Source organism: Myotis yumanensis, unplaced genomic scaffold, assembly GCF_028538775.1.
Source record: "Myotis yumanensis isolate MYYU_CA2020_CCGP unplaced genomic scaffold, mMyoYum1.0.hap1 SCAF_1, whole genome shotgun sequence".
Taxonomy (NCBI): domain Eukaryota; kingdom Metazoa; phylum Chordata; class Mammalia; order Chiroptera; family Vespertilionidae; genus Myotis; species Myotis yumanensis.
Genome location: NW_027223752.1, coordinates 234249832 through 234263008, shown reverse-complemented (window position 1 = coordinate 234263008; position 13177 = coordinate 234249832). Strand labels below are relative to the sequence as shown.

At 35.8% G+C, this 13177-nt stretch overlaps 1 protein-coding gene across 2 annotated transcripts in view; it reads right to left on the bottom strand.

Annotated features, from left to right (window-relative positions):
* RAB28 (RAB28, member RAS oncogene family) overlaps positions 1–13177 on the bottom strand; it is a 71371-nt gene that overhangs the window by 4146 nt on the left and 54048 nt on the right. For both annotated transcript variants that reach the window (XM_070411173.1, XM_070411182.1), the window contains exons 5-6: positions 5824–5927; positions 3699–3776 (exon numbers count right to left, since the gene is read on the bottom strand). In XM_070411173.1, the coding sequence (XP_070267274.1) occupies positions 3699–3776; positions 5824–5927 (182 nt within the window). The remainder of the gene's footprint in view (positions 1–3698; positions 3777–5823; positions 5928–13177) is intronic.

The following is a 13177-nucleotide window of genomic DNA, read 5'->3' as shown; positions in this document are numbered from 1 at the left end:
AGGAGTAAATGAGTAGGGTGGTGCAGTATATTGGCCTAAGCAGGCTCTGCCCCAATTCCCAGCAGCAGCTTAACTGCTGGACAAGACTGCGATTTACTGGGCAAAAGCATTGCTAACAGCAATGTGAGGTACTGCAAGAGGAGTATGTCAGTAAAACACTGAACACCATTATCTGCCCTCCACCGAACCTAATTGTTTCACGACAAACTGTGGGTTACAATAAAGAAAAGGGATTTTCATAATCAGTAAGCAACTCATCAATCCTCCAAAATGTTGGTTTAAACCCTATCCTATAAACACAACCAGATTACTGACCTATGGTCAAAATATTTGGTCAATGTACTGACTAATATAAATGGCTTGGATATTCAGCATTAATTTTCATCCAATTAATGAAGAACTAAAAAGGCAACATCTTTCTTTCTTTGGGGCCTTAGTTGTTTGACATAAAGCTTTGTACAAAGTTTCTGAACTAGCAACCAGAACCAAGGCTTTGCTTTTTAGGAGTAGCAAAACAGAATATCCAGGCCATAAACTTCATGGTAGGTGATTTCACAGGAGTCAGTCCGTTTATAAGTCATTATTGATGTTTTCAGATAAAATGTTACCTACAAAACATCAACTTTTATTTGAACACCAGCTTAGGCCTTATTATGTAGAGAATAACTGCGGTGGGTCCTGGAAGTGGAAGTGGTAGCTATCTAGACGGAAAGCAAGAAAGCAACCTTGGAGCTGGGGAAGTAAGGTATAAGGAGTAGAGATGGACTCTTGGGAAGACACAAAAAATAAATTTGGTCTACTCTGCAACTGTGTCTTAATACAGATAGTAGTTACATGTTTATCATTGAAAAGTCATAGTTTGTCATGCTCAGGATATAGAGTAGACATACCTTGAAGGCTAAAAACATTTGCCACTATCATTCATTCAAAGACAATCACTATTCTAGGTACTGAAGACATTCAGATAAATAATATAATACACGATCTCTGTTTTTGAGACGCGTAAGAGTCCAGCATGGGAAACAGATGTGTAAACTATTAAAGAATATATGTCTGCTATATATCCATAATATAAAGTATAACAAGATCATAGATTGCCATTTAAAGCATGGATAAAGCAATTTAAAACTATGGTACTCTGTACACTGTAGGAACTTAAAGACAGCTACTCTTCCTGTTCTTCCACAAAATGTGCTGCCACTAACATTCATCGCTTTTGGCAAGTTACTCACCTCTTTGTTCTTCATGATGGACTACGCTATTAAAAAAAAAAGGGTTTATCTACATGGTCTCTAAAGTCCCATGTAGTTTTGAAACTATATGAAAAAATAAATTTAAAAGGTGATTAGAGAAAGATATGATATGGAAATTCATTAAGCAATGTTCAATATCTGAGGTTTAGATTAGTATGAACAAAGTGGGTAAATATGTTCTATAAGGAAGACAGGTGATATTTAGGATAAAAAATAAAGAAACACTTGTGCAGTCTTTGTAAACTTATTTGACAAAATGATACAAAAATATTAACATCTAGGTAAGAAGAATCTAAGTTCCTAAGAGAAGTATCAGGGGTTAAAGGCATTTGTGTTTACAGTTATACACTAAGTAAAACAGAATTAAAATCTTAAACATGCCTACTATATGCCCTATACTAGAAACTTTTATATAGAGTATAAAAGTATTCAGAGGTCACATAAAGAATATATATTTTTAGCAAGTTTAGTGAGTATCTCAGATATGAAATTTTTGTTTAGAAAAAACTAATGCATACTTAATTTAAACCAAACAGAAATTCATAGTTTATTAACTGGCAAGTGAAACTGTCAAGGTTTAAAATGTATTAAGAATGTATTAAGAACTTTGAACACCAAGTATATATGGCAAAACATCCTTGCAATTCAGACAGAGAGAGATAACATACAAGATAGTACATTTTCATTTCAGACTACCTAATGCATTATTAAGGAGCTGAATACTAAACTTCCGAGAGAACGGCAGTAGTAAATTTATTTTTTCTCGTAAAGGTTTGACTACTTTGTAAACAAAAAATTCTGAACAATCTCAGAAACTAGGACATTTGTTAACAACCCTTCCCAACTTTTATACTATCTTAGAGGAGAATGGTTGGGGCAGGGGAGAAAAGAGAACAAATAAACAATGAAAATGAAACTATCAACTAAATTGGGAATTGTGCGAAATGCAACTAGAGTATACTTAATTGTTTAAATACTTGTCTGCCCATTTGTGCTGGGAGTTCCTTGAGGACAAGGACTTATTCATCTCTGTGGTCCCTGGCACAAAGTAGACCCTCAAAAAATGTTTGCTGTGTTCAGAAACTACATTCCATTTCTTTTCTCTTTCTTCCCCTATCTCTTCCTTATAAAACTTGCACAATGTGCTGATAAGTCATTTTATGACTCCCAAACAGTAATGATCTAGGTTAGAACTAAAATAACAGAATCTCTTTAAATAAATCAGTGAATGAAATTAAGACTACAGCCTTATTACAAATATTTGTCACAAACTAAATTACTGTAGCATCAATTTCCACGTGACTCAGTGAGTCTACCATCTCCTATAAAATGAATAAAAACACCTTCAAACATTATACCAAATCCCCTCAGGTATCTTTTAAATGGCATAAAACCCAGAGAAACCATTCACATCTCCCTCTCCCACCCCACCCCCGCCCCCCGCCCGCCCTCCCTCCATTCTCTCCCTCTCTCTCTCTCCTTCTTTTCCTTCCTCCCTTCCTTCCTCCCTCCCTCCCTCCCTCCCTTCCTCTTTTTCCATATATATTTTTGGTTTTAATATATACCTTGTATATATAAACAAAAAATATAAAACCTGAACTTCTTTGTCTTTTTCCCCTCTAGTCCTTTACATCCAAATGGCCAACAAACACATGAAAAAGATGTTCAACATCACTAATCATCAGGGAAATGTAAATTGACACCACAATGAGCTATCACTTCACACAATGGCTATCATCAGGAACTCAAGAGATGTCCTGGCAAGGATGTGCAGAAAAGAGAACCCTTGTGCACTGTTGGTAAGAATGTAAATGGTGCAGCCACTATAAAAAACACTATGGAGGTTCCTCTAAAAATTGAACTATCATATGATCCAACAGTTCCATTCCTGGATATTTGTCCAAAAAAAAGAAAACACTAATTCAAAAAGATATATGTACCACAATGTTCATCGCAGTGTTTTTTTACAACAGCCAAGATATGGAAACAACCTAACCATCCCACAACAAATGAATGGATAAATAAAATGTGGTATACACACACACACACACACACACACACACACACACACAGGAATATTATTCAGCCATGAGAAAGGAGGACATTCAGCCACTTGCAACAACATGAATGAACTTAAGTATATTATGCTAAGTGAAGTAAGTCACACAGAGAAAGATAAATACTGCAGGATATCACTTATATGTGAAACTTTAAAAAGCCAAACTTGTAAAAACAGAGAATAAAATGGTGTTACTGGGAAATGAGGGGCGGGAGGACAGGGTAGATACGGTTAAGGGTACAAACTTACACTAAAGTAGTAAAGCCAGAGATATAATGTGCAGTACAGTGAATAATCATCAAACCCACGAAGAGACTAGGACTTAATTATTCCAACTACTAAAAAGAAATAAATTACTCTTTAAATATAAAGTTCAATATAATCACCTGTGACTGTTCTATTTCTGCTTTGTTTAATTTGATTCCAAGGATTTCAGCAGCAACTTTCTGAAAACACAGGAATACCTACAAAGCAAAAATAAGTTTAAATTATTTAAAACAGGCATGCTTAGTTACCTTCAAATAAACTGAACTTTCTAAACAATGATAAATAGCAAGAATTACAAAATATGATGCACCAGGTTATTCCAAAAATAGCTTTATTTGCCAAAACCGGTTTGGCTCAGTGGATAGAGCGTCGGCCTGCGGACTGAAGGGTCCCAGGTTCGATTCCGGTCAAGGGCATGTACCTGGGTTGCGGGCACATCCCCAGTGGGAGATGTGCAGGAGGCAGCTGATCGATGTTTCTCTCTCATCGATGTTTCTCACTCTCTATCTCTCTCCCTTCCTCTCTGTAAAAAATCAATAAAATATATTAAAAAAAAAAAAAAAAAAATAGCTTTATTTGTCAGAGACAACAAAATTTTAAATGTAATAAACTTTTAAGTCATTAAACCCATAAATTGAACAAATTCATAAAATTCAGTAAATTGATCTAAACATAAATCCCTAAAAACTTACATTTTAAAGATTTAACATAAGACAATTACAGTGACCACATTAAAAAAATACTAGCAAAACAAACACCTACAGGTGCTGAAGAAAATGAGAATACAGTATACTACCTGGGCTTTTCACTGCCAACTTTAAATTGGTCTTTTGACCTGGCTTTAGTCGATACCTTAAAAATCTTTGCTGCTCTCAAGTCAATAAACTCTCCACATCTTTTGAGCAGAACAACTTAAAAATCCCTACTGTATTTTATCAGTTCAGAGTGAAGGAGCAGTATACTCCATTATCAATAAGCAAAAGTCTACAAACACTTCTCTATAAACAGACTTTTCATACACTGTTAGCTTATGTTATGATTTCTAGCACTCCAATCCAGAGTTCACCTGTAAGGTATAACTTGTCTTTGCTTCATAAGTGTACTATCATTTTCTTATCCCTACTTACCTCATGATTACTTACTGAATATTTATCACAATTTTATTAATTTAATTTTGATTTCTAATCAAAAAGAGATACATACTCTGAAAGGCTTATGTCATTTGCACCTCAAAAAGTAATATATATTATAGTTCACTGATAGTCAATGTTTAAGGAAAAACAGGAAAGTTAGTGTGGTAGAATGGAGAGGAAGAGATGGATTGTACAAGAAAATAAGCAGAGATTACAAATCATGTAAGATCTGGGAGGCTATCAGAAGGGCTGTGGCTTGTTCTCTGAGTAAAATGGAAACCCTGGGACAGTGGCTTGTTGTAACTTCTATTTTGATAGGTTCAACCCGGCTGCTGTACTAAGTACTTACTAGAGAAGATCAAGGGTACAAAAGAGAAACCAGTGAAGATACTAATGTCAGAGATGATGAGGGCTTGAAACAAAGTGGTAGCAGTGCAAATATAAGAAATAACCACCAAGTTCTGGACATATTTTGAAAGTAGAGCCAAGAGGACTTGGGGTGTAAAGAAAGGAGGGTTCAAGGATAACTCCAATATAATTTTGGATTTAGTAATTGATAGAACTGCCATTTACTGAAGTGGGAAGACTGTGAGAGATTTGAAGAGGGAATACCAACAGCTCACAATGGACCTGAATTAAACTTGGACTGCCTATCAGACATCTCAGCAGAGGTCTTAGGTGGACAGTTGAACATTGAGTCTGATCAAAGCCACGAGACTAGATGAGGTCACTAAGGAAATAAGTTTAGAAAAAGAAATACACAAAGTGGGCACTCAGCAAATGCAAACTGCTGGCAGGAGCACTAATATTTGTGAGGATCAGAAAAAGAAGACTAGAAGGAATGAATCATCATATGAGATTAGCAGTCATCTCTGAATGCTGAAATTATGGGGATTTATATTCTTTTTAAACTCTTAAACAACCATAAACTTATGTTAAATGAATTACAAAAGTAATATAAACAGAATAAACATGTTACATCTAATCTAGTCTATTTTATATCTTCAATAAGCATTAATTTGTTGCAAAAAATAATGGAAATCACTTCCTATGAATATTAATAAATAAACGTAAAACCTCACTCATAAGATCCATTTTCATTGTTACTTACAGAGTCTCCTGTCTTTGCTGAGACAAAGTGGCTACTAAAACCATTTTCCTGGCAAAACCTCAAGTGTTTTTCAGGTTTTACTGTTCGCATATGCTCCAAATCAACTAGAAAGGTGAACAGAAACAGAGAAAAAATATTAGAGTCAATCAATATACTTTAACATGTTTAAGTTTGACTTATCTTCCAGTATTATATCCCAGCTTAGGCACTAACTGCGTAATCTTAGGCAATTTCCTTAACTTTTTTATGCCTCAGTTTCTAAACCTAAAAACTAAGAATAACACATATATCTACCTTATATGGAGTGTTTGAGAATTAATCTATGTATAGTGCAAATGTCCAGTACCTGATAAGTGCTCAAAAAATGAAAGCTATCATTCTTATTATCTCTATAGCTTCTGGAACATTGATGATACTCAAAAAAGATTTCCTTCGTATATTATGTTTAAACAGAGATTAATTGAAAGATTCATATTTAACTGAAACAGTTTAATTACTTTAATAATTAGAATAGTTCTGCAAATTTTATAAATATTAATATTCAATAAATATGTAATTAATTTTCTGCTAAAAGATATCAATATTTCATAGTGTACTTAATTTATTTAAAGCCATGGTTTAATTTTACAAGGAGACAGCTCAGCTACTTTCCAAACCTAAAGTATGCATTTCGAAAGTAAGGGGTAAACATTTATTTCCTTGAATACTTGCAGGTTCTTTAAAGCAAAGCACAGTATTCATATCCAGTACTGGTTTCATCTGGCACAGTCTATTTTTTCAAATGTGACCCTTTATTGAACAGTTTCTCTCTTTACAACACTAGAAACCCTATAAGGGTGTTGACTCAATGCCGTCAAATTATAAGGCAAATATATTCACAGGATTTAAGGACAACTGGGTTCTTTGAGTCAATATAGGAGGGAAAAAGTTAAACTGATTTCCTGAGGAAGGGACCCAACTGACTTGTAAAAACTTGTAAATTTGCAAATCTAGTGAGCCTACATAATAGTGTCAATTGATTATCAACTAAAAAGTGCTCTCATTTTACATAAAAGGTTTTATTTAAAATTGTATTGAAGGTCTTTAGTTTGTAGGCTCAAGAGATTTTTCTCTAGGAGAATTTTTATTTAGTCAGGGATTCTGAGTCCCATTTATATTGCTTAGCTTGAATAATATGGAGTTTTTCTTTTATGACCACAAGTTGCTATTCCTTAAACATCACTAAGACCTTATTTACAAGAAAAGGTCAAAAAATGTCCAGATACCACAGGCATCAATTTATACAAGACTAAAATACTAAGCTATTAGCACTGACATTTATATATCTAGGTTATCATAATATTAAAGCTAAAATACTTTCCTAATCCAACAAGAGTAAGAACAAATCCTGACATTAGAAAAAATCCCCCATGAGTAACTACCATTTTTTTTTAAAAGCAAGTTTGTCATTTTGTGTGTGTGTACTTATTTTTTCAAATGGAACCATCTATCACTGTTCAACGTTTTTCTTTCTCTTTTTTTCTCTCCCTCCACCCTTCCCTACAACTCCCCAACTATCACATAAGTTATCTATAACATTGGGTAATTTACTCTCCAAGCCAAAGTTTTCCTAATGAAGATAGCAATAAAAGACCAGTATGTCACTGATCAATTGGGGGGGGGGGGGGGGCATTTATTGAGTACCTATTATATACCAAGTACTGTGCTAGGTAGTAAGAACCCACAGATGAAAAAGATATAATCGTTTCTCAAAAAGTCATCCCCAGTATATGAACATAAAAGACAATTAAGGATATAAAAGTTATTTTAAATGACTGAAATTCTGACAAATGAGACAGCAGAGATTAAAAAAAAACACAACTTCACTACAAAGTTTCCTTTTGTTGTCTTAGAATTTAACATTAAGAGGGTTCATTTACTAGAGTACTAGTAAAATCTTTCTTTTCTTCTATTTTTAAGAATATTCTTAAAATTATTATCCAGTACCTACCTATCATACATGTGATAACACTTACTGCTACATGATTTAATTTCCTTTACGTCCTTCAGTAAAGCACATCATTTTTCAAGGTGATATATATATATATATATATATATATATATATATATATATACACACACACACACATATATATATATATTTTTATCCTCACCTGAGGATATGTTGTTTCTTTATTGATTTTAGAGAGAAAGGAAGGGACTGGAGGGAGAGAAGAGGAGGAGGAGGAGGAGGAGGAGGAGGAGGAGGAGGAGGAGGAGGAAGAGGAGGAGGAAGAGGAAGAAGAAAGAAATATTGATAGGTTGCCTCCTGCAGCCCAGACCAGGAATCAAACCCACAATTTTTTGGTGTACAGGATGACACTCCAACCAACCAAGCCACCCTAATAACAGTAATATATGCTCATTTCCCAAATATTCAGAAAAACAACTATGAAAATGAAATTTAAAATGCCATTAACTAAAGACAACTACTATTAACATTTTGGCATATATCCTTCCAACATCACAATATGAAGGACAAAGGCATTAATATTGTATACACTGAGTGGCCAGATTATTATGACCACCTAAGGTTTGTAGACAAATTAGCTATAATTTCGAGCTGAAGTTGCTAGAGGGCCAGACCATTATAAATAGGGAAGCAGGTTGTAAATATATATATATCTCCATCCATCCCACATTCAAAGGCTGTTAAATTACGTTGTTTACCCATATCTTCAGAAAAAAATCACTTCTACGGTCGTGGTAAACAACCTGCTTCCCTATTTATAATGGTCTGGTCCTCTGGCAACTTCAGCACAAAATTATAGCTAATTTGTCTACAAACATCAGGTGGTCATAATAATCTGGCCACTCAGTGTATATGCCATTTCTTTTACCTCAACCATATTACATCCTGCTTAACAATTTCAATGTATAACTTTACTGATGATTCATTCATTTATTCAACAAATATCTGAGTGTCAGGCACTGTCCTGGATGCTGCAGATTTAACAATGAGCTTACATTTTAATGAAGGGGAAAGGACCAACAAGTATATTCTATAGTATGACAAATGCTGATAGATTTTATGAAGAAAGATAAAGGGTACATAAGGGGCAGGGGTATTTTAAACAGCTAGGTAAAAAACCTTAAGAAGGCTAAGGACCAAGAATATCTGGGAGAAAGTCTTCCAAGCAGAGGAAAATGAAATGCAAAGGTCCTAATGAAGATTATTCTTAGCATACTCAAGGAAAAGCCAGGAGGCCAGAGTGGCTAAAATCAGTTGGCAAGAGAGGGAAATAGCGTGAAATGAGGTTTAAAAAGCCAGGGCCATATTGTGCAGTGTGCGTCGGCCACTTTAAGAGAGATAGGAAGTTACTGGAGGGTTGTGAGGGGAAAAAGTTATAATCTGACTCACATTTTAAAAGACTCTGGGCTCTTTTTTTGGGAATAAACTATAGAGGGTCAAATGTAAAGCAGAGAAGCCATTGAGGGGCTATAATCTAAGAGAGAGAGAATGTTACTTAGGACAAGAGTGGTAGCAACAGAGATAGTAAAAAGTGGGGCAGACTCTCAAAATATGTTCAGGATAAAAAGTAAATAGAATACGCTAATGGATTTTATATGAGATTTGAAAAATACCGAAAAGTCATTTGAAAATAGTTACCCCTGGATTTAAAATGAGACACAGTGTATTGGTGGGTTTTGTTGCAGCCACATTCATTTAGCTGCATGGGTGGATATAGATTTGCATTAAAGTAGAACTAAGGTTTTCTCAACCACTTAAAATAAATGAAAAGGACGGGGAATTTGAAGACAGTAAACGCAATGTAGTAATTACATTTATGAAGAAAGGAATCTAAGTTGATTAAGAAGAAAGTTGAGCCCTGGCAATTCTGTGATATGGTGCAGATGTTAGCTAACCATTTGGAGTAATCATTTTGCAGTACATAAGCGTATCAAATCAACACACTGTGTACCTTAAACTTACGCAATGTTATATGTCAATTATATTATCTATAATAATAAAAGCATAATATGCTAATTAGATCGGACGTTCCAGACATCCGTCCTTCTGGACAAAGCCACAGCGGGTGGGGGCCAAGGCCAAGGCCCTTGCACAAATTTCGTGCATTGGGCCTCTAGTATATAACAAAGCTGGAAAAAGACTACTAGGTAAAATACACAATACCTTAGGATGTTAAAATGTAGAGTACACAATTATGCATATGGTAAAATTCTTACTTTGTAAGCATATTATATATGCATATATGTGTGTAAATGACAGAAAAATATACTAGAATTTTAAAAATAAAGTTTAACAATAAATTGAGAAAAGTAAAATCTTAAAATGAGCTTTTGTTTTAAACTATCCTTTCAAAGATGTTTGCATGGCAAGCAGCATACATACAGCTAATGTCTCCCTCAGACACAAACTGCAAGTCTCTTTATTGACTGGTATAATAAAAATAGTATCTCCCCTGTTGCATGTAATATTATATTTAAGATCATTAAATAATAATAATAATATCTCCCTTGAGAGCAAAGGTCAGAGGTTGACTTCTGACCTATTATAAAAGATTTAGGTTCCCTTAACTCTGGGTTCCTCAGTTGTAATACAGATCACTGCATGCACATCATCTATGGAGGTCACATTGCCCAGGTGAAACTTGGGGTGCAAAGAGAACCAATGAAAATATGGAACTTATCCTGCTTGCTATGAGTAATAAAGTCTTTCATCTCAGACCCAGGAGTCTCATACATTCTGCCAGTATCCATGGAGGTAGTAAGCTAATTTGTTATCTTCAAGCAGGGTGAAACCTAAGATCCTTCGCTGTTCTTAACAAAAAGAGAAAAATCTATATATATAAAAGCCTAAGTGACCGTTATGACCTGATTACCAGACAACTGGACAACTAGCCGGTAGCTATGATGTGCACTAGCCACCAGGGGGCAGACACTCAATGCAGGAGCTGTCCCCTGGTGGTCAGTGAGCTCCCACAGCCAACCTCCCACAGCTGGCCAACCTCCTGCGGTCTCTCCCGCTGGCCGGCCAACTTCCCACAGTCCCTCCCCCAAGCCCCGATCAGGACTGAGCAAGACAGTTCTGATCAGCCAGGAGGGACCCCACCTATGCACGAATTCGTACACCGGGCCTCTAGTAGACATATAATGATAAGATGGGCAGATTGGTTAGCAACACTACACTTCCCAGATTAGTTTGCAATTAGGTGTGACCATGAGACAAACTTCTGACCAATGCAATGAAGAACTAACGTGCATCTCTACTAGGAACTAAGATATTGAAATTTTAGGGACTGTTTGTCTAGCATCTAACATTACCTTAACTAATAGAAAAACAATTTAAAATACAGATCTACATCTACTTGTTAAAAATGAATCTCTTCCTCTAATATACCAAGTCTTGAGTTATTCACTAATGATAACTTGAAATTATAATTAGAAAGGTAATAAAAACCTAAGCATTATAGTATAGTTGTCTCTGTAATTTGGGTTATGCAATATTCAATCTAAGAGTCAAAAAATTACATTAAACTTAATTATAAACTGAGAAGAATATTTTGTATTTTTACTTACTAGGAAAAAATGTTTTAAATTTACAATTGTAGAAATATTTTTTCTGCCATTAAAAGGCTCAAGTAATACATAGAAAACAGTCTGAAAACAGAAATACATTTTCCCTTGTCAATACATTTTGTTGGAAAATACAAGGAAAGATGCCTGAACAATTATCCAAACATGAGCAATCTTGTTTCATCCATATCCCCACTCACAGATTATTTGAATCTTTTTTTCTTTTTATTAATTTCAGAGAAAGGAAGGGAGAGGGAGAGATAGAAATATCAATAATGAGCTTAATACCTTTAATAATTTATTAAATTTAATTTACGTGTTTAAAATTATGTATATATTTTCACTTCTAAAACACACACATGCTAATCATGCAAGTCTATGACAACTTCTTTTTAATTTTGCTTTTCAATTACAGTTTGCATTCAACATTATTTTGTATTTGATGCAGGTGTACAGCACAGCAATTAGGCAATCATATACTTTACAAAGTGTCCCTCCCAATATTTCAAGTACCTGCCTGGTACTGTATACACAGTAAGACTGTATTCCCTGCACTTTATTTTACATCCCTATGACTATTTTGTAACTTCTTCAACCAACCCCCATTCTTCTCCCTTCTGGCAACCATCAGTCTGTTCTTTCTGTCTATGAGTCTGTTTCTGTTTTGTTTGTTCATCTTGTTCTTTAGATTCCACATGTAAGTGAAATCATACATTTGTCTTTGTCTGGCTTATTTAACTTAGCAAAATACCTTCTAGATCCATCCATACGGTCTCAAGTAGTAAGATTTCATTCTTTTTATGGCCAAGTAATATTCTATTGTATAATGTACCACTATTTTTTATCCGTTTGTCTATTGATGGGCACTTGGGTTGCCTCCATATCTTGGCTATTATAAATAACAAATTCATGCACCAGTGGGTTCCCTAGGCCTGGCCTGCAGGATCAGGCCAAAACCGGCTCTCTGACATCCCTTGAGAGGTCCCGGATTGCAAGAGGGCACAGGCCAAGCCAAGGGACCCCACTGGTGCACGATTGGGGCCAGGGAGGTACGCAGGAGGTTGGCCAGCTGGGGAGGGACCGCAGGAGGGCTCCAGGGTGTGTCTGGCCCATCTCGCTCAGTCCGATCGGCCAGACACCAGCAGCAAGCTAACATACCAGTCAGAGCGTCTGCTCCCTGGTGGTCAGTGCACATCATAGTGACTGGTTGACCAGTCGACTGTCTGCCCCCTGGTGGTCAGTACACGTCATAGCGAGCAGTTGAGCAGCCTTAGCATATCATTAGTATATTACGCTTTGATTGGCTGAACCGACACTTAGCATATTAGGCTTTTATTATATAGGAATAGAGACCCGATGCATGAAATTCGTGCAAGGGGCTCGGCCCTTGCAGCCCTGGCTGCCTCAGCCAGCCCTGACAGCCCCTCGCAGCCCCGGCTTTCGGATGGTCATTCTGCTGTTCAGTCTAATTAGCATATTAGCTCTTTATTATATAGGATACTGCAGTGAACATAGAAGTGCACATATTCTTTCAAATTAGTGTTTTGGGTTTCTAAAGAAATATACCAGAAGCGGAATCACTAGATCATAAGTCGGTTCCATTTTTAATTTTTTGAGGAACATCCACAGTTTCCATAGTGGCTGCACTAGTCTGCATTCCCACCAAGAGCGCACAAGGATTCCCTTTTCTCCAAATCAACAACATTTGTCGTTTGTTGATTTATTGATGATAGCCATTCTGGCAGCTGTGAGATGGTATCTCATTGTGGTTTTAATT